At 31.7% G+C, this 23,179-nt stretch overlaps 2 protein-coding genes across 2 annotated transcripts in view; one reads left to right on the forward strand and one right to left on the reverse strand.

Annotated features, from left to right (window-relative positions):
• Window positions 1–23,179, forward strand: part of LOC128179854 (integrator complex subunit 4-like) — a 64,158-nt gene that overhangs the window by 3,617 nt on the left and 37,362 nt on the right. The gene's annotated exons all lie outside the window — the stretch shown is intronic.
• LOC128179856 (uncharacterized) lies at window positions 1,070–22,849 on the reverse strand. The gene is made up of 8 exons (XM_052847514.1): window positions 22,413–22,849; window positions 13,919–14,164; window positions 8,797–8,999; window positions 8,407–8,653; window positions 8,087–8,282; window positions 4,866–5,021; window positions 2,595–2,699; window positions 1,070–2,392 (listed from the first exon to the last, which is right to left on the reverse strand). Exons 1-8 carry the CDS (start codon window positions 22,425–22,427, stop codon window positions 2,070–2,072), a joined length of 1,491 nt encoding a protein of 496 aa, XP_052703474.1. The 5' UTR covers window positions 22,428–22,849; the 3' UTR covers window positions 1,070–2,069.

Below are 23,179 nucleotides of genomic sequence, written 5' to 3' on the forward strand. Positions count from 1 at the left end.
TATTTAATAGTACAGTAATTGTTAATGGATTTATAACGAAATTACAATATCATTGTAAAAAAACATAATTATGTTACATACATAACTAGCAGATATTTCTAAATTCTTTGCATGAATGCAGTTTGATATTTTCTATGTAAACAATTGTTGGGGTAATGATTTTATGTATTATTGGAAAACAGTGAGACACAAACAACATATATATATATATATTTTTCATAACATATATCTTCAATTTCTATCTGAACTCATGGACACTTAATTAATAGGGGGGAAAATACAACCTTATATCAAAGTAAATGCTTAAATTCAAAAGCAAAAATAAAAAAAAATGCATTTGTATTGTAAAATTGCATTGATTAATATATGGTATGAATAGAATTTTTTTAACAAGGCCTTGGACTTTCAGTAGGACATTACTTTCTATTTCTTGCATCAAAACAGGTAAAAAATGATGCTGGTTTCGAATGAAATATGCATAGATTGCGTAGTCTTAGCTCAAAAACCAGACAAATCTTGTTGATTTCAAAGAGCCACAATGACTGAGTGTTCAGCAATGAAATAGACAGTCCTACTGCACACTGCTGTTTGACACAACTACCCAAAGTCCTACTGCACACTGCTGTTTGACACAACTACCCAAAGTCCAAGCTCTTGTTAAAATGTTTCTATTCAAAAACTACAATACAAGTAAGACAACACTTTGTAGAAAAACATTAATCATGTATGTGACATACGTTAACAGGACAATCTATATAGATAGTGGAGATTATTTGATGTTCACCTTTTGTGGTTCAGTTCAAGTAAGACATGCTTTTTGTTCAACCATTTTGTGGTTCAGAGCTTGAACAGTTACAATACGTTACATTCAGCTAATGACTCATCACATACGTTAGTGCTCAGTATCAACCTGAAAATTAAGCACGAAACTTTTTTGGGGTTGTGTGTGGAAATACCGGTATATACGCGGATTGTTAGAAAAGTTTGCAGACAAGTCCGATTGTGTGCGGACTTTGCATGACACCAATGAAACCTATTAGATTAAAAATTGTCATAATATCTAATAAATATGTAAAGATTTGTTTTTTTTAAAGAAATTTACCATAAAAAATATACAGCTTAATCATTATGATAAAGATACGATCCATGGAGCATGTCAGTTTTTGATTTTTTTATATTTTGTATGCATTTTTTCTTTATTAAGAAACCATTTAACTCATAAAAATTAACGATATTTCATATGACATTAAAACTACTTATGAAGTTCATTTTTAAAAAATTTCAATCAATGAAGAATTTCTGACCATTTTATTGCCGAATATGTATGATCCGCACATGAAAATTTGTCAAAAACGTTAAAGTGAATGGACATCTTGGAGCACCGGGCCTTCATTTTTTTATGCAGGCGGGGAAATCTCTGATAAGACCAAAAGGTTCTTAGATGCTGCTTGATTGGCCCACATATGTCTAAGACAATGGTTTACAAATGGACTCGGATGTTTAAAGATGGAAGGACTGATATTTTGAGCTCTTTCTGGAACCCCCACCTCCCTCCCCTCCTCTCAATACAATCCAGATCCTGCTCTTATGGAATTTGATTTAATTATTAAAACTGCAGACAGAGATTTTCTGACCTAAATGATCTATGATTTGCCACATAAGACATTATGCAAAATCTTGACAAATAATGGTATGAAGCTGCATTTTATGGATGGGTTAAATGACACAAAAAGTTTGTGGAAATGAAAGGTGTTTACTTTGAAAAATAGTAACAGGAAAGCCTTTCAGTTGTTAGACGTCACATGACGTCATGGAAATATGAAATGGCGCTCTGTAAATCTAATTCATGCAGAGTGAAAATGGCTGTATATTTTGAATGAACTATTAAATTCATACGATTTTTTGCATAGGTATTCTCAATTGACAGTCATTAAATAATATATATGCCATCCTACAAAGTACACAGTAATTAAATAATATATACGGCATCCTACAAAGTACACAGTGATTTCTCTGTAAATCACTTTGTCAGCAATTTTTTCCAACAACCCTCGTAGCTATTGAGTAAGTTAGTATCTCTTTTTGAATAACAGCTTGTACTTTGGTGGCTCAATGAGCAGGTTTGCAGTTCCTTTCATGTCTGGGTACTCCCCATCCGGAAGTGATACATGAAATTTGTTGACAATGTTGCTAAGAAATGAGAACAGACAGGTTCTGCCCATCTGATGTCCCGTACATGGGCGTCGACCATACCCAAAAATGTAGAAGCCGGGAATGCTGAGGGAGTCTTTGTTTTTAATGTTCAGAAATCTCTCAGGGAGAAACACGTCGGGATTTGACCAGTACTTGGCACTCCGACTCATACTCCAAATATTGGGGAAAACTGTTGTACCTGTTGGACACAATTAAACAACCTTTTTTTTAAAAAAACTCTTTAATAGAAAATATTTACAGAAATATTTAAAATATATATACTTAGAGTAGCAGTCCTTATTTTGGTAACTTTTTACTGTGACCCCCCCCCCCCCCCCCTTTCCAAACCAAGCAATTATGATTTAATGATTTAGAGCAGGTGTAATTGATTGAGTGTATACCTTTAGGAATGTTGTACCCTCGGATAGGTATGTCTGCAGAGGCAGTTCTAGGGATTCCCAGGTGTGCTGAAGTGACAAATCTCAATGTCTCCATATAAAAAGCAGCTGAAATGTATAAATATGTAATACAACTTGTACTGAATAAATGCCTCATTCTATCTGCTAAATTACATGAATTAAGATACTGTATCATGAATATTTCATGGCATTGGGAAAAGGGGGAGGGGGTCGTCATTGGTGTAGTAAAGTTAATATGAACATTTGAGCATAAAACTTACAACACAAGTGTATATAGGTGGCATATAATTTGCACTAAGAATGGGGTGGTGGTAAAATTGCTACATGTTGTTAACCTATTTTTTGTTGACTCTTGCCTGAGATTATTTACATTTCACAAAGCATCAATGGCTTTGTCATGCTCTGTTTTCTTATTCAGATGGGGGGGGGGGGGGGGGGTCATCATTGATGGAATAAAATTAGTATGAACATTTCAGTATAAAGCCTACAACACAAGTGCGTTTAGGTGGCATGCCCTAAAATGGGATGGTGGTAAAATTGCTATGTTGTGTTAACCTATATTTCGTTGACTCTTGGCTGAGGTTATTTCACAAAGCATCAATGGCTTTGTCATGGTCTGTTTTCTTGCACAGATGCTATCTTATTTGACGATCCTCAGAAACTCTTTGTCCATCAGCAAACTCTTTTCATGCTTTAAAGATACCTTAGTCACGATTGTGGATGAAATTTTTTTTCTTAATTTCTATGTATAAAATGATTTATTTGTTCATCTTGAATGATTCAGCAAAATTTGAATGTTAGTAGTCATATGTTACAAGCAAAATAAAGAGGAAAGAAATTGTTGTCATGTAAAGCTTATACATGTAGTTGTTTACGTATAATGAAAAGTACAAAGATAAATTGCCATTTCTTTCACAAAATACTGTTCCTTTTAAACCCCTGTCACACCAGAGCTGCATCCTCACAGCGATCCCGCTGCTTCCTTAAATAATGTAAAATGCCAATGTAAACGCAGTAGAGTCTCCTACAGCACCGTAACAATGCAACGGCATCTTCATTCGTTGCGTTGGGATCGCTTAGAACATTTTAGAATGCCATGCAACGGCGCGCACTTTGAACATACACAAAGTACGTGCCGTGGCTCGGCGTTCTGATAAACACGCCATAGAAGCATAGTAAAGTCGCAGTGACAACGCCTTAAGGTTTCCAACAGCTCCATGAAAGGCTCCGTTCGTGCGCTCAAGGAACACAGCTAATCGCAGTGTAGGCGCAGTGATAAGTCAACTGCGCTTGCACGGAGACCTCTCGGAGTCCTTTGGGATCTCATTGCATCTTTCACTTTGTCTGTGATACGACTATACAAATCGATTTTGAAATGTACAGCCAGATAAATTCAAATGACATATAGTTAGCTAGGGCTTCGTTAAACAGGGTTTGTATAAAAGAAATGAAAATCACATGAATATGCTGATATTCTTATTTAAAATTGAACAGTTTGCTAAGAGAGATATAAAAACATGTAAAAAAGAATCATTCTTTGAATAAAATGAGGCGATTTGACCAAGCGTCGACCAAAATTATCACCTCATAATAGTCAAAGAATGATGTCTTATTCCTTAGATACACATGCGTAAACAACAACGGAACTCAAGCTTTGTTTACAAAACAAAGAACTCTAACCTGTGTAACTCTATATTTGAATTTCAATTTCAAGAAAGCATTTAAAACATCCATATTGACCGTTCTAATCATATTAAATAATAAAGAAATAAATTTCAAAAAATTTGATCCTAAATCATGTAAAAGTCCCTTTAAAATTCTTGAGACTTATAATATTTTTTTTTTCAACTGAGTTCATGTTATTGTATTTTGTCCATCTTTTTCCCAACTTCAAATGCTAGAATTAAGTTTTCTTACTAAAGACATAGAAGAATATTGAACTAAATGGATTAAGATAGCGAGGACTCAGTTCAATCGCAACTTTTTGGGCCTTTCCGACAAGCTCGGAAAAACACCTCAAATGTACATATGTACTAACATTACCGGATGTTAGAGTTTTATACAAAATGGAGTCGCATCCCATTAAAATAAGTCAACGGAAGATTGTATTTGCTGACAAGATAGATTGTAAAATGTGTTGTATTTATATCAAGTTTTATGAAAAGGGGGGTTGTCATGGACGCCTATGTATTACATTTGTGGTGTTTTTCGGAGCCTGCCGGAAAGGCGGGAGAAGTTGCGATTTGGACTCACTTGTGTAGGGAAACATGTCCTTGTTTTCGATGTGCACGAAATCTTCAGGGCCCACCGTGTTATTTCTAAGCTCCCTGTAGATTTTTTCCTGACAGTCCTGATGCTTAGCCAGGTAAAGCAGCATCCAGAGAAGATTAACAGCCAAAGTTTGCTGTCCTAAAACACACACAAAATTAAAATAATTATACTTAATGAAAAGTTGGTAGAAGAACACAGTGCAAAGTCAATTTAATGCCTGCATGGATCCAAATTAAAGAAATTCCTAATTGGGTTCTAAAACCTTTCATCCAAGTACTTATTTGTGATTAAAATATTCAATTTTAAATAGATGAACAATTGAATGAAACAATACCAGTATTTGTGGAATGTTTCAGAATGACACTAAATAATTTTGATACAAATCTATATACATGTATTTTCAATTTTCCCAATCGATCCTTACAAATCAATGAAAATTTTTAACTATCAATAGGTTATAAAAAACAAAATGATCCAAAGTTAGAATAGGATGACACTTTATTGAAAAACAAAATTATATCAAGCAGAAAAGGATAAAACATGCATTCAATATATGTAAAAATGTGTAAAATCTGCATAACTTTTAACCTTATTTTTGAGACTCATTGTGACATTTCACCTGGGGCTTGCAATAAATATTTTACAGTAATTTATTCGAAATATTTGAAAAAAAAAAATTTTTTTTGAAGTGAATATATAATGAAAAAAATAATGAAAGCTTCTGCTTGTGTGTATGGGATCAAATTAAGTAGTGCATGACAAGAAACCGAATTGTTTGGATATATTTTTTGTATAGGAGTTTTTAAATATTTCTAATTTACATCTTTTGGAGACTAAAAGATATTGTGAATTCCAAGATTGAAAACAAAAGGTTTTTTCTCCAGGTAATGCATAGAATTAAAAACTCAGAAATAATTCATCTTTTATAAAAATATGCTGACATGCTGTTGTTTGTGAAGGAAAATACAAATTTGTTGTACCATTTCACATTATGATGAAGCATATATTTTAGATATATATAAGGGGGAATGCAAAAATTCCAACGAATATTCAATCTTTGGATGGCAAAAGAAAAACCTAGCTGTTAAAATAGTCTGAAAGGCTTTATATATATTGTATGCTCCAAACTTACGATTTGATCTACATATTATGCCACTGTACACGAAATACTGTGGTTTCATTAATTTTCATGGGTATCAATTTTCGTGGAATTTTTGAAAACCACAGTTTCAAGGATACGTAATTTCGTGGCCAATGATCCTATCAATACAAAATGATAGTTGAAATTGAAATTCAATGAACATTTAATTTCGTGGATCAACTTAACAACGAAATCCACGAAAATTGGTGTTCAACGAATATTGATGAAACCACAGTATATTACAAACTAACAAGCAAATGTCACTCATGAGAGAATCTAATTATCAATTTATGAGAATTTGTGTAGTATACGGAAAATTGACGTAATTGCAGACAATGAAGCAAGTCATTGCAAATTTTCTCGTGATGCAAATTTTAAAAAATTCATAGTTGACAAACAATACGAGCCTCATGTTTTTCATAACTTTCTTGTTTTGAAAATCTCTGATAAAATAGTACGTCATGCTTAGGATAGGCTGGCCTAGTTTTATTATCACTTGACAAAGATTTGATCTTATTCATCTGTACGTGAAACAAAATGACCATGAACTGAACAGCCTATGTGAATGGTTTTTTTTTTTCATATTGAGCTGATTGGCACCATTACCACGAAATGGGTTAATATTAAGTATGATCTGTGGATTTTTAAAAGTTTTTAAAATGATAAAGGTTCTGATTTGTGCTAGCTTATTAGGTTATAATTATATATCTGTGTTGGTAGGAATTTGTTCATATTATGTATCCTTTAATTATAGTTCGATGAAGTGGTGGTAAAACTGTGTTGGGTTATAATAAGTGCTGGTGGGAATACAATGTGTGGGAATATGTACTGTAAATTCCTTACATTACACGAGTACTTAATTCCACGATCCAGCCATTTTGTATAAAATCGCAAAAATATAAAATTGCGAACGCAGAACATTTATCCACATTTCTTATAGTTCCCAACTCTCAGAAAATAATGGCGAGATTTTAAAATCCACAATGAGTGCTTCTCGCAATTTAATGCCGATATATAAATTCCTTGTGTTTATATAGGAAGTTACAGAAGTTATTCCCCATGCAAAAAAGTTGTGAGGGGTATAATATTTTTGATCAGTCAGTTAGTCCATCGTCAGTCCTGTTTTTTTGTAAGCTCAACTCCTAGGCTCTTAAACCACTGCACAGAATTTCGTGAAACTTTGTAGGTACTGTAGTAGCACATATTTTCGTTGGGTTAAAATTTCGTTGTTTTTTAACCAAATAAATTTTCATTGGCTTTTAATTTCGTCACATCAAAATCTCTAAAATGTATCGCATATCAACTTTGTATTTAATAATACTTAAGTAAAAAATTTGTCACGGATTTAATTTCGTTAACTTATACTGCCAACGAAAATAACTTATTAAATCCTCAACAAATATTTCTGCTTCTACATTATTTTTCTTTGAATATTGGCCCTTTTGAGCTTAGAATTTTTGCCCTATGCTGAATATAGTAATGAACAGTTTGAAAGCGCAAAACCTCTTAACTGCTGCATGGGATTTACTGAAACTTGTAGGCATAGAAAAGGACACAAAGTGTAGATGCGCAAATTACTAGGGAATTTTGATTCCTTTCTTTTTCTGGAAATTTTGCCTCTTTAGAACTTAGAAATTTTTTAGTTGTTAAAGACAAATGGATAGATGTGCATAAATAATTTGCAGGAGGTTTTAAGCTGATAGTTTTTTGCAAGTTATGTTCTTTATCAAATTATTTTGTGTATTTAATGCATACCCAGCAATTCATTATATGTAGCATTAATTGTCAAGTACTGTAAACTAACTTTTATTCGCGTGCGAGAAATTTTCGCGAGGTTAGCGAGAGCCTTGTCGTCGCGAATATTTCTCGCCGCGAACCAGTCCTTTGTCTATATAGTTTTTATAACAATAGAGGTCTGGATAAGGCTTGGTCGCGAACATTAGTCATCGCGAACCAGTTTATTGGCAGTAAATCAAAAATAAAGTCACCGCGAATAAAAATTGGTTTACAGTAATTGGGGAGCATGGAGTATGTGAGCTTGCTCACTTTTTTTTCATTTTACCTGCAACTATCAATGTAAACAGAGACATAAGGAGACCCTTGGGTTGTAGGAAGTCCTTCCCTTGTTCCTGTCTTAACTTCATGCCATTTTCATCACTTTTCAGTTCTTTTATGACCGTATCCATAATGTCTCGCAGATTGCCATCAAAATTTGCCCAATGGCGCTCAAATTCCTCCGCAAGCATTTTGTCTTTGGCCTTGAATAGTAAATAGGAGGTTACATGTGCATATGAAATATTATCAGGTTCTGTTTAATGATTTAAATGCAGGGTGGAAATTTGTCACGAATGAAGTATGTGCAAAAGTTTGGTACGTATGTACCTGGTTTAGGTCCCTGTAATTTGGGAAAAAAGGTAAGCTGATGTATTTTAATCCAGGTATCATATTAATTGGATTAAAGGGATTAAGACCGCTGGTAGTCTGGTCATTCAGCCAAATAATAAGCCTCAGCCGCGGGTCATGCACAGAGCTGTATTTATGTCCAAATATGGAACTGCCCATGACCATCAAAATAATGGTGGGAATAACTTCTTCTGGTGCATAAGGGTTACCACACGTGTCATCAAGTCTATAGGAAACAAGAAAATAAAAAATTTTAATGAATCTCTTTATGGTTTAATTGAATTACTGTAGGGGATATGGAAGAGCCAAACATAAATTGATACAGGTATTGAACCCAATTAAAGAATTATTTTTCAAGTTTTCTAGTACATTTTAAACAAGTGATCTAAGGAGTTGTGAAGCATATCATCCAATTGGGTCTGAATGACTTTACTGATGCTAGAATGAACAATCCTGGTGTGCAGTTTCCAGATGAAATCGTAGGGTCGAGATCCAATTCCATGGCCGTCTTGTGAGATGATGTCGAAGAACGGGATTTCGGGTCGATCAGCTAGATATGGGGAGCTGAAAAGCTGGAATAAGAATGTAAACACATTATACACGGAGAATTAATTTTAAAATAATGAGTTTACTGGATTCTCTTTCATAATGTGAGGGACAAAGATGAACTAGGTGTTTACTTTTTTGCTGTGCTTGAATAAGAATGCAAACATACTAGACACAGAGAAGAACAATGTATATTTATACCCCCGGAAACAAAGTTTAGGTGGGTATATTGGTTTCACCCTGTCCGTCTGTCTGTCTGTCCGTCTGCCTGTAGATGCAACTTAGTCCCCCGATAGAATTTTTTACTACTGCATGGAATAGTCTGAAAATTTGTACATATGTTGATCACCATCTGAAGATGTGCACCTGCAATTATTTTTTTTAAGATCAGACAAGATTTAATGATTTTATGACAGTTTTCATTTTCCCTATTCTATATATTGTACACTGATGTTGAAAAGTAAGGGAGGTAATCCTTACAGATTTTATGAATTAATTAATAGTATTAATTAAAACACTCGAAAATATATATTTATATAAATACATCCAGATGGAGATTTTCTGTCTTTATGTGTTAACTAAATTTATTTTTTATAAGTATTCTATCATCTGACAATGCAAAATTTTTGTTTGTTAATGATAAATTCTTAGGAGCTAATAAGAACATCAAAGACAAGTGTGGCTGAATTCATTTGTCCCAAGGGGGCCATTATCTGAGCGGTTTGTTCCCGTTTTGCACACATTTGAAAATTTTGTATCGAAAAAATGTGTGCAAATTGGGAATTTGACCAAGTGAGATAATTGCTTAATTGCTGTAGTCTATATCATAGTTCCTGTAAGGGCAATTGAGAATGAAATGAATAAAACATATATACTCGCAACTGATATTTACATTTATTTTATGTTACAATATAACTTGCATAAAAGCACATTTACATAATAATTGACATCCATGTTCTTGAATTTAATTTTAAACATCAATTCGGTCCTGAACAATTTTATTTATTTCTTTAAATAAAACTGATTAATGCAAAAATGTTGTGTATGTAGTGCTTTTTGTTTAATTCCCCGCCTTTAGGAAGTACATGTGCATGCTACAAGTTTGAAGAGAAAATATCATATATTAATATTTATTTATTGCTTTTGCTTACATAAATGGAGGAAATGTGTCTAGTGAAAACGCTGCTAAATATTTTTCATTTATGCTGTGGCTTGAATAATCGAAGAAAATAGACAAACTGTTAGATGATATGATGATAATTAAAAAGGCAATTTTACATGCTTCAAAAACTGAAGATATTTTTCACAAAACCTATTAAATGTAGACCTAATTTATACATTTTCAACCTTCTTCAGTGTGAGGTATATCGAATGAATATTTAAATTATTATTTTTGTCGGAATTTATTGAGCTACTGATCTGAAAAACCAGAAAAGTGATCTGCAATATACTAAAGCAGTGATTGTCGATCATAAGATCTACTGTCAAGGCTGTTACTTCGAAGATTGAAATATTTTGTGATAAAGGTCTGTTTCGTTTCATAATAATCTTTCTGTTGATACCAAACAACCAATTTATAAACATGCGTTTTACATATTTTGCAGCTACAATGTGAATGGTAAAAAGAGACACTGAGTATCCCATATGACTGCCGTGTAGTTTTCCCCTTTATCATATAATTATCCACTGAATCAGCTTCCTATTGGCTTGGGACCATCAATTTTTCCTCAATTCATCGAGTATATATTTATAGTAAATGGGCAAAAATGTAAAAGTCAAATCATCTCATCCTTATTTTTTATAGTTATTAGTTATTAGACTAAAACACAACAAAATATCTATATTCTTCTTGTTTCATTGCGCTGATGAATGAATGATAAAACAGGTAAAATCTTTGACTGAAAGCAGACTATAATTGCTATCACAACACAATTCACACCTATTGTTCTATAACCAATTATCAAATGTGTGCAAAACAGGAACACACCATCTGAGCCATGGTTAAGATGGAGCATGTGTTTAGGAAAAATTGATAAGCTGTAAAATGGGCGGTGGTTTTGGGCTATTTTAAAACTGTTTCATGTAAACCAAAAGTTTCTATCATTATAAGGAAATAAATAATATCATTATTAAGGTATCCGATCCATAAAAGCCCCAGATTCAATGAATCTGGATGCATAGCAGATATGTATTGGCTTAATACTCAGTATACTTGAAACTACTTTTCATATTTAAGTATCAATATGTAAGAGTGGAATGTGTCTTAATTAATGACCTTTTCCTTTTCTTGAAGAGTTGTTCCCCTTTGCTTTTATTCTATAAAAATTAGTTCTAAAAAAACTATACGATATAAAATTTATTTTCAATAGTTTTTGTATTTCTAATGATAAAATACATCTTTCCACCAAAGCATTTATTGATATTCAAAGTATTTCATTTTATATTTTAAAAAATGTGCTTGTTCCCATAGACCATAATGCAATCTTCATTAATCAATTACTGCTTAGTTAATTATATTTTTGAAAATCTCTCTCGGTAAATCTTTTTCTACTCTAAAATGCTTTAAATTAATATCAAAGTTTTAAATACATGGCGGATATTCAAGGTTGGAAAAATTAGGTCCTAATATGGATCGGATACCTTAAAGCTGACATGAATTCATAAATACGCATTATTTCCCTTTTATCTCCGACTACCGCCATATTAGTTGTCGATTTCTATTGTTCTGCTCATCGCTACACACCCCCTATATAAGGCCGAGAGCACTGTTCATGCTTCACCGCATTCAGGAATTTCATACACTCGAACACGCGTTACCTTGGACGAAAAGACTTGTAAAAACGCGTTTTGAACAAACCACTTCACTGGCAAGATATATCTAATAAACGACTGAAATCCAGGCGCAGATACTTTCGAAAATTCCTCGATAATTGTAGACCGTTTTCCTGTGTATGTTATAACATCGCACATGCACAAACCACACACTGTGGCAGATCGAGCAATGCCAATTATCGCATGGATTTTAGAAATGGGGCGTTTTTGTAGGAACGGATGGAAACGTTGTTATTTTCTTGGATTTACTATCATTTAGCTACTGTGTTGGATGTAGTGTTGCCAGGGTTTTCAAGAAGGTGCAGACGTTATGCACTCTGTATGAACGACACACGTGTTCGATGTGCATGCGAAGTAAGGCAGCACTGTATGTGCAAAACAATACGGATACCTTGGACATCCTTTCAAAGAATAAATATATTTTGTATTTCATTGATTGTTGTTTTCTTTATTCTTAATTATTACTACATTTAACTACAATGTGTAGTTCATGCATGTAGAAGTCCGTGCAACGTGAATGCCTGGATCGGAAAGCAACCGACCGTAACTTTCTCAACCGGTATATATACCCCAAAGACAGTAGAGGAGCGATCAAAACTAATATGGCGACCAAATGCTTTTATGAATTCATGTCAGCTTTAATAAAGAATTTAACTATTTTTAGAAGTTGTTTAAATTTATTAGTCAAGTAAATTGATGAAGTGACCCTATAGGGCATTAATTTAAATGAAATTCAAAACTACTGATATGATTGTAGTGTTTTTGCAATTTTAAAATTTTTTGTAATATTAAATTTTCTTTTTTACATATTTTTACATAGTATGGTAATTATGGTAATGTTTTGGGAGTTTATTAAATTCAACAAGCTCATCAAAGAAAATCATAGTCCTATGGAATCAATTTTCTGATATGGAGTTCCATTGTACCATAGGAGAGAGTGAGGAAAATTTGAAACAACTAACTGCATCTGTTAAGACTCTTATTAGAAAGATCTATTAAGTTTTATCAACAGAAGAGCATTGCTTGGCTACTGGTTTTTCCATTTACTGCAAAGGGAGGGGTTTTTGTCATTTTGTGGTTTTAATTCTTTTAAACAATAAAATAAAAAAAATATCATCAGATACATAAATTTGTAAATGTATTACTCAATACTGTGATACATATGTATTTACAGTGAAATTCTGACAATTTTGATTTTAATTTTTCTTTGTTAACTAATTTTTTTTTTTTTTACAATTCTAGATTTTTTTTATTTGTATGTGTTCCAAACCTTTAATATTATTCAATTCAATTATTTGTCCCATTCGAAATTAGCCTTGCAGTGGTATTAGTCCCATTAGGACAGTTCTAGTTTTGGATAGAAAACTCTCTCATTATATGAGGGGTGTAAGCTGGACAAGATGTTTGCATTGTTGCCATGAATGATAACTTCCTAAAGTACTCTGGGCCACCTAAAACAGGGAACTAGCTTTTATCACTTATTCAGTCCTGGTCATGCCCCATATTCAATGTAGGTTAAGTATGTGAACGTCAAACTGGAATTTTTAAATTTTGAGATATCTCCTTAATATGGCGATAATTTTGACAGGGGTCCCATCCATTCAGCAACACGATAAAAAGTATTTTGTAGGCACATTAAGCAAAATAGGGTTGTACTTGATGTATGTGTGTTTGCGTGTTGATTTTGTCTCACTAATAAAGGTGTTAGCTATACTGTTGCCTTTTTATAGCACACCAACAGACACATCAATAACACCTTCTGAAACCTATGAGGATCCATCACAATGATTCCTTAATATGTATTGAATTTCTTGATTAGATCAATCACGAAAAGAAATCAATTGTTTAATATAGAATCAATCCCCTTATTGTTCTTCTTCTACTTTAATTTGCATTAAAACATGCAGTTTTAATCCAGTTTTCAAGTTATGGTTATTAACTACCAGAATTGAAGTACAGATCAGTTTAAAAATTGGTTATATAAAAGTTATACTTTTAATGAATCTAAAGAAATTTTGATAAGTCAAAATATCATTTTAATTACAACAAACAGTCCATTTATACTTGGAAATATCTATTTATATAGGTATGTTAAAAACACTAAAAAAAATACCTGCTTCATTATTTCTGGATCTACCACATAAACCACCCGCTCGCGCATTCCAAGTCTCAGGCTAAATAAGTCTCCGTATTTGTCACTCATTTTGAGGACATTTTTGTAGGGTTCCTTCCCCAATAGATGCACTCCCCCAATGACAGGCAGGGAGAGTGGCCCAGGGGGTAGTCTTTTGAACTTGAAGAGGTACAAGTCCTCCAACACAGCATAAAACAGGAGGCATAGCACTAGGATGACCAATATCTAGTGGGAAAATGAAGTGATCCAATCAGCATTAGTTTTTTTTTGTCATAGGTTTTTTTTTTTAATTAAAATTAAAGGACTATATATGATAAGAGCCTAAAATGGCCCCCTAAACTGAACATCATCATTTTCCTATCATTCTTTGTTTTCTTAGTACAGATATGTATGTGATGTGTTTACATAATATTCATTTTGGTTTAAGTGCCCACACTTTAGAAATATGACATTGTAAAGACAACCTTTTCCCGCCATTTTGGCATTTTTAGCGTAAAACAGCTTGTTTCCAAGCAGTTTTTCCTTCCGAAAACATTGAGCGCATTCTTGAACAAATAAAATATTTAAATCAGAGATGTATCTAGCCAAGACTAATAAGTGACAAAAATATTTTCCTTGTTCAAGCATGCACTCTATATTTCCCATTCGTAAATAGATAAGAAAAATGTCAATTATGTCTCCCCTTTCAAAGGGGAGACATATTGTTTTTGTCGACTTTCTTATTCTTCTTATTAGGGTCTTCCGTTTCCAACGGAAGACCCTCTTGTTTTTCTTTGGTTTCTTTTTATTATTATTTTATTTTTTATTTTTTTTCTGACTCCTTCTCGGCCTTATATCTCAAACAGTTTTCATCCGATTTCAATGAAATTTTCAGAGCTTTTGTAAAGTTACCGTGCCTAAAAGATGTTAAAGTTTCAGCATTTACGTCACTTCCGTTCAAATTTGGCGGCCATTTTTAAATTTAAAAAAAGTGATTTTGTCCGGAAGAAATCTCCGTAAACTTTAAAGATATCGCTTTGAAATTTTTACTGATGATAGATGTATCAATTCTATAATGTACTGGGGGGTTTAAAATTTTGTTCATTAATTTTGCTTAAAACCGGAAGCAGTTCCAATTTTTGGAAATTTTCATTTTTTTTAACAAAATAAGACAATACACCAGTCTTATAGAACTTGCCATGGTGAATTCAAATCTGAAATCCGTTTGAAAATCGGACGATGCATTACAGAGATATCGGGGTTTAAAAATTGATTTTTCCAGAAATTTTGATTCCGCGTCCTTGGTTTAAAAAATAGCATAATGTTCAAAGTAAAATTAATTCGTACCAAAATTATTGTTAAGTCGTACTTGAACACATTCGGATTTTTTTTGGTTAAGTCGTACTTGAAATCGGAAAAGTTTTTGTTAAGTCGTACTTAAAATCATTCGTATTTTGTTAAGTCGTACCAGGAATAATCTTTTAATTTTTTTTCATCTTTTTATCTTAATTACTCTTGTTGTTGGTTTTAGAGCTCTGCTTCTTACAGGAACTTCCAGCTTTACTTTCGACATTAACGGAAGACCCACTCGTTGCTTTGCAACGAGCTTTGCTCTAGTTCTTCTTCTTCTTATTCTTCTTATTGAATTCTTATTCTTCTTCATCCAAATTTGTCCAGGCCGTAACTTTAATACCCTTTGACATTAAGACTTCAAACTTGGAACATAGGTAGATGGTATTGAGAAGGAGTGCTCGCAACCAAAAGTTTTGACCTTGACCTATTTTGTACTTCAAGGTCAAGCTTTTCATAAAAAATATTGTCTGGACCATAACACAAGACTCCTTTAACATAAAAACTTTTAAATTGTATCATGGATAGATGGTATATAACCTAGTTGAACCTTACCAAAATTTTTGACCTTGACCTAGAATTTTTATTTCAAGGTGTTATTAGAAAAAACTTCATTGTTCAACTCCTGAATAAACTTTGACAGAAGGACTTCAAACTTTAAACAAAGAACAATAATATTACACTTAGGTGTACTATTGAATAATATGTGACCTTGACCTTGTTTTACTCAAGGTCAAATTAAGAAAAAAATAATAAAATTTGGTCTGGGTCATAACTTTAATACCCTTTGACATTAAGACTTCAAACTTGGAACATAGGTAAATAGTATTGAGAAGGAGTGCACACCACCAAAAGTTTTGACCTTGACCTATTTTGTACTTCAAGGTCAAGCTTTTCATAAAAAATATTGTCTGGACCATAACACAAGACTCCTTTAACAAACAAACTTTTAACTTGTATCATGGATAGATGGTATAAAACCTAGTTGAACCTTACCAAAATTTTTGACCTTGACCTAGAATTTTTATTTCAAGGTCATATTAGAAAAAACTTCATTGTTCAACTCCTGAATAAACTTTGACAAAAGGACTTCAAACTTTAAACAAAGAACAATAATAATACACTTAAGTGTACTATTGAATAATATTTGACCTTGTCCTTGTTTTACTCAAGGTCAAATTAAGAAAAAAATAATAAAATTTTGTCTGGGTCATAACTTTAATACCCTTTGACATTAAGACTGCAAACTTGGAACATAAGTAGATGGTATTGAGAAGGAGTGCATGCCACCAAAAGTTTTGACATTGACCTATTTTGTACTTCAAGGTCAAGCTTTTCATAAAAAATATTGTCCGGACCATAACACAAGACTCCTTTAACATAAAAACTTTTAACTTGTATCATAGATAGATGGTATATAACCTAGTTGAATCTTACCAAAATTTTTGACCTTGAATTTCAAGGTGTTATTAGAAAAAACTTCATTGTTCAACTCCTGAATAAACTTTGACAGAAGGACTTCAAACTTTAAACAAAGAGCAATTATAATACACTTAGATGTACTATCGATTTATATATAACCTTGACTATGTTTTACTCAAGGTCAAATTAAGAAAAAGATAATAAAATTTTGTCTGGGTCTGGGTAACATATAGCTGACATCATTCTTTTTCAATTGTTAAATTTGCCCCATATTACAATCCTTGGGGAGAAGGGGAGACGTGTTTTTTTGTAAAAAAAACAATACCCACTAGTTTTTGGCTGATTTTGATTGAATTATAGAAATGGCGTCATTTCTGACGTCATATACTACCACTGAGTGCAAATAAATCAAATAAAAAGATGAAAAATATATTTTATATCAACTCTTCTAAAAAATTAGTTAACATTTTATTGTACCCGAAACACTTAAAAAATGGCGAATTATGGGGGCCAAATTTAATTCTTATCATATATAGTTCTTTACATAGTCTTTATATTTGAAATTTAGTTTCATCAATCATTTTTTTAGGATGGCAATCAAATAATAGATTTTTTCAACCAACCAAAATAATTTAATTTTAAAATAGATTGTTTATATAGTTACCATTTTGACTTGCAAGGAAAGATACATATATATACATAATCATTAAAATATATAAAATCAAGTTTTGAAAGTATGTTTTTCTTCTAATTAAGTTTTAAACAGTTTATATTTACATATTCCACATATTTTTTGCTTGTAAAGTGTTTTGAAAGCTACGGCAGTTGTAACACACACAGGGTACTCAAATGACAAGTTTTATTGTGACGTCACAAACATTGAACGCTATAATATTAGTTATCCAGGTCCAATCGATGGTGTATGGGATTTATTGTTTCTGTCATTGTTGATGTTATTGTTGTTGTTGCATTTAGAGGTAAATCCCCGAATTCCCTTGATCGGACCTGGATAACAAATTTATTTCCGATGTTAAACAAATTTTAAAATTATACTGTTTTACCAATGCTTTGCAACTTGAAAATCAATTAATATTAATTGATAATGAGCTGAAAACCATTTATTCATACCAATAGAATATTAAGAAAGAGGGATTTTGACAAACAATTTATTGATTTACTCATTAAACATTAGATTATTTTGCTCAAAGATCTATAGGTGCACATGTAAAGTTAACAAGAATTGCATTGGGACTCCACATTTTATTTACACCCGTCTCAAGTCAGGTGAAACTGCAACGTCACATGCAAAAATCAAAGTTCACGCACGCTTATAGCTGTTACAGTGGCTCTTCCATTAATATGAACTTGCCCATAGAATAAAATAGGAATTTTAAGGTATAAATCATATTTGCAAACTAGACAAGAGGTAAAAAAAAATGTAAATTTAAGCATTGAATCATTATTTTTTTGAAAAATACAGTCTCATAGCTGCAGCGATGTGTGCGTACAAATTTTCATAATGCGCTAATTTATGAACGTTTTTTGATTTGTCTGCTCAACTGATGGCAGTTGTTGGTACAAAGACATCAAAAATAAATCATTTAATGCATATATTTACGTTCCCTTATTGGTGAAATGTATTGATTTATTAAATAAATTTATATAAATTGCAGATTACATAGGGAGTAAATTAGTAACAGCAAGAACAGCTGTTTCTAAAACCAAATTTTACACTGGTTTTTACTTAGTCTAGACTGTTGAGATGATCGAGCCTTGAAAATAGAATTCATAAAAATAACTTTTGAAATTTTGCTTTAAATAATAGAATCAACTACACTGTTGATTAATCGTAAAACATATATGTATGAATTATATTTTTAAACCATTAACATAGATATCAATGTTTGGAAACTACTTATGTAAATTACCGGTATACATGTAAATTAATATGCATGCAGTGATTGGGTTGTTATACATTTTAAGGCCAATCACCAAATATAATGGAAAAAAAAGAACACAGTAGAATGTAAATATATATAACAAAAAAAAAACTTTCCTTGAATATGATCAATGTGGGTTACGAAAGTAGCTATCATTGCAAAAAAAAATTACATAATTAACCCACTAACGCAGGTCATGTATTTTTTCCTGAAATGTTGCCACCTTCACATCCCACATGAATCACCAAAGAAAGCATTTTATTGTTTAAATAAATGCATTCCAAAATAAAAGAAGGAAATTCCGCAAGTCTTTTTTGGAGGTTTTAATATTTTCAATACATGGGAAGTTTATATAATAAAATTAAAATTTTTTAATTTATTTAAAGAATTTAAAATGCATTCCAAAATTGAAGATTTTAATATTCAAGATTTAATTATTAATTTTTTAATAGTGAATATTCAAGATCTAACTCACAATCTCCATTGGTTTGTTTATTTGTACATAAATTACTAAATTCTTGAATGGTGACTTCTGTTCACATGTTGGGCTGATTTTTTTTTTACACACACTGCATTATCTAAAACTAACTTATCTTCATGCCCTAGTTTGAGTTTCACATCTATACATTACACAATGTAAACCAATTTCACATATGTCCGCCTACTTTGAGCATAATTATTTCGTTTGATTGTTGAAGGCAGTTATTAGTACATGTGATTAGTAATTTGAACAGTACTAGAAATTTTTTTTTTTTATTTCAAATTATTAATGTTGGCAAATCATGAAGTATGTTTTCAGATTTTTTTTTGCTATATATGGGAAAAATATTGGCTTTGTAGGAGAAATATTCTAAATTGTACCCATGCAGACATGTGTGAGTTTTAGAAATTTAATGCAGTTATTCTGGTATACTAAAATGCTTCCTTTGAATATGAAATTTTTAAGCATTGGCTGCAAAAAAAATTAGGGCGAGTGATAAATTAGCTCTACATTAATGGCAGTGCCAAATATAGAAGTTACCGTAAACTTAAATTGAAGTATCGATAACAACTATTGGAATTAGTCTGACAGTCATATCAGTTGATGCGTTGTGTTCTTTGATAGATGATTCCATGAAAATGGTACGTTATCAAAGGCATAAAATAATACACTATTTAATACAATGTATCCATTATTCATCAATTGAAAGGTAAATGTCTCTTGGTAAATTGACCTGTGCTAAATGATAAAGGAGACAGTGTTCTATTCATATATACATACATATACATGGAACACATCACTTTGAACTGGTTTGATCTATAGATTTGGTTCTGTTATTAATAGCAATATGAACAACAATTGCTCAGCAGATCTAAAACAATTATATATACTCAATGGATGTAGATCTGTGGAACAATTAGTTTTGATAAATTAAATATTATATTTTTGTTTAGCAAGTTTTTGACATTCCTTGATAATTAAAACTGAATTAATGAGATTTTCACTGAGTCCTTCTACATATATATATATTTTAACTTGCCAAAGAGAAACCATAAATGTCAACAAGAAAATTATGACCTGAATTTTACTCTTTGTCACGATTACTGTAAATCCATATTTGATGAATATGTGGGAAGTGTTTAGCTATTTAAGGAGGGATGGGGATCTACACAGTATCCCACGCCTTCATTATCATTATATATTAACATACAGGACTTTGAACCTTATAGAGCTGTAATTAATTTATGTTTTTTTACACAGCTAGTATACAAGGTTCAGTTGTTTAATTGGTTAAAACCTACAAGCTTGCAATATGTGTGAGTTTTAAGCTTGTCTAATTTATGTACTTCCATTCATATCTGTAATTCAGAATTATATCATGATATTCTGCTTTAATTACCAGTTCTAGTGCTATCAAAATCATGCGCAGAGCTAGAGGGGGGCTCAGGGGAATCCAGACACACACACCCCTCTTGCAAAGTTCAAATTTTTTTAGACTATATTATAAAATTACCCAAAATATGCCTCAGACCCCTCCTGGCAAACTCAAATAACCGTCAAAGACCCCACAGAAAAAATTTTCTGGACCTGCCTTTTTTATACCCTCATGCAGATTGTTGCAGAGGGGATAAAGCATTGCTAATTGTGTGCGTGTGTTGGCGTGTTTGAGTGTTAAATTGTTGTATAGGAACTTGCGGACAAGAAGATGGAAAGAAAATATATATATTAAGCACTTATATTCCACTTATATATTCCTTAAGGTGGTATGGGACATCTGTCGATATATGTATAATTATGTATTTAACATAATAATTACGATATAGTACTTTCACCGATTTATAACTTTCAAATTTTACAGTATTTCACCAAAAAAACATTTTAAATTTTTTTTGGAAAGGTCAAACTTTTAAGATTAAGCTTTCAAGTACAGCAACTCTCAATTTTACAAAAATATTGACGGGTACTTTATCGGAAACTCTCCCTTGCAATCTTTATCAATAACTTACACTAAACATTCTCTGAAAAGTCATTTTGTTTTAGAATTAGAAAGGTTATGCTATTCTGAGCAAAATTTACCAATTCCATGGAGGTTTAAGAAAAATATGGTTTTATTGTTCATTTCCATAAATAGTTTGTTAAATCATGGAGGTGTTCCATACCACCTTATTAAACTACCGTAATTGCATACTTTCAGTAATATGGTTACTAATATCTTACTTTGACTGAAAGGAAATTATTGTTAAAAATTTTATGAATTTTCAGTGAACCTACTCCTTTTACCAATATTGTAAAATTAAAAACTGAAAAAAAAAATTACCCAAAAAAGAAAAAAGAAAATTTAAAAAATTTATTTCATAATTTTACATGTACTGTACCTTTAAGAACTATTAAAATATTTTTTTTTTTTATTATTATTTTTTGTTTTCCACACTGAATACTGCATAATTTACTGCTTTCAAACATTACATTAAAATTTATATAAAATACCTGTAAGTATAGTAAATTCATGTATGAATTTATAGGAAAATTATTTTTTCCACTTTTCTAGGTTTTTTTTACTCAAACAATTTTAGAACTACAATATAATAGCAACATCATGCCTTGATCATGTTTAAAAAAAACATTTCAGACTATATATATATATCATCATAAAGTTTGTTTTTGCAAAAGATGTGTTGCATTATTTGTTTTAAAAATTGGCTTGGATAGTTTCATTTGTTCTCTATATACATGTATGATAAAAGAGGAGTTTATGAAGATATGTCACAGGCAGTGTCTTATATGTGTACTTGCATACAAATTAAATTGAAGTTTTGTTTTTTTAATATTATGATTTTCCTTGGCATTAATTGTTTAATATGCATGAATATATCTGTTTATGCTGTTTTTAATTATCATTCTTTGAAATTATTATTTGTTTGAAGCAGTCAAGTTTAAAGGAGAATGTATTCATCGCATTAAGAGAGTATGTCTTCCTCAGAATACCGTAGATTATTTAATTTTCGATGGTGCACTTAAGAGTACGGTAATTTTTTTTGAAAAATTTTGATTAAAAAAAATTCTCATTTCTTCATGCGATCTTTTGGATAAATTTTTAATTTGAAACTTTAATTTCCTTGTAGATTTTATTTTACATTAGTTGCTTATAAAACATTGATGCTATTTATTTAGAAGAGTTTTTGGTTATCGATACTTAAGTTATAATCAATAATAATGTAATTTTTTTATTATCGACTTTTGATTTTTTAGATCGTTAGAAATAAAGAAAGAGTAGTTTTAAAATTGATTTCAAGAATCTTACCACAGTGAAAACCATTTTGAAAAAAAAAAATCCTTCACATCGTGTTATATGTTATATGCTGTCACTGGAAAGAAATCAAATCTTTAATAAGCCAAGCAATGTTGTTCACTGCAGTTTTGATACAGAATTGAGAACCAGTGTCCCGGAATCTAGTGCTAAGGGGCTCAACTTCCCAACCATTTCTCTCTGCACTTTTGAACTAATTTTCTGACAAACATGTACCAGCACATGTGGCAACTTGCTGATATGTCCTAGATTGTGGACAGCAGAGTCTTATGAAACCCTCTAGGTACTCCCCAATAGCCATGAAAATCCTAACACAATTCTGTCACCTTTACAAGTACTAGCTGACTGAAAGCATGCAGCCTTTTAATAATATTGACTATTAGAAGCGAATCATGTAAAACACAGATTAAAGGTAGATATTCATTGATCTAGGTTATATATTAAGAAGATTCGCCCACTCTATCAAAACAGTGCTACAAATTTTCAATGTTGATATTAACTTGATAATAAATTTATGCGAGAGAATTTTTTTTCCTCAATTTTAACTCCCGAGAGCTGAAGGCCAATAAGTTGTCTATGTTATTAATGTAAAATTTTCATATTTTCGGACTCCATCAGTAAGTCTTTTTTGATTGCAGCAGGCTGATGTTAAATTATTTTTAATTTTTGTTGCAAGATTTGTAAAGGGAAATAATTTATTATTTAATTTTTCAAAATTGCATGATGTGTATTTCCCTTTTTGCCTTTGTGATCTGTCAATC

The sequence above is a fragment of the Crassostrea angulata genome, chromosome 4 (genome assembly GCF_025612915.1).
Source record: "Crassostrea angulata isolate pt1a10 chromosome 4, ASM2561291v2, whole genome shotgun sequence".
Classification (NCBI taxonomy): Eukaryota; Metazoa; Mollusca; class Bivalvia; order Ostreida; family Ostreidae; genus Magallana; species Magallana angulata.

Coding starts and splice junctions, on each gene's coding strand:
- LOC128179856 (XM_052847514.1), bottom strand. Junction 5,022..8,086: donor GTTTACATTGATAGTTGCAG/GTAAAATGAAAA, acceptor TGTGTGTTTTAG/GACAGCAAACTTTGGCTGTT. Junction 2,393..2,594: donor AGGGTACAACATTCCTAAAG/GTATACACTCAA, acceptor TGTGTCCAACAG/GTACAACAGTTTTCCCCAAT.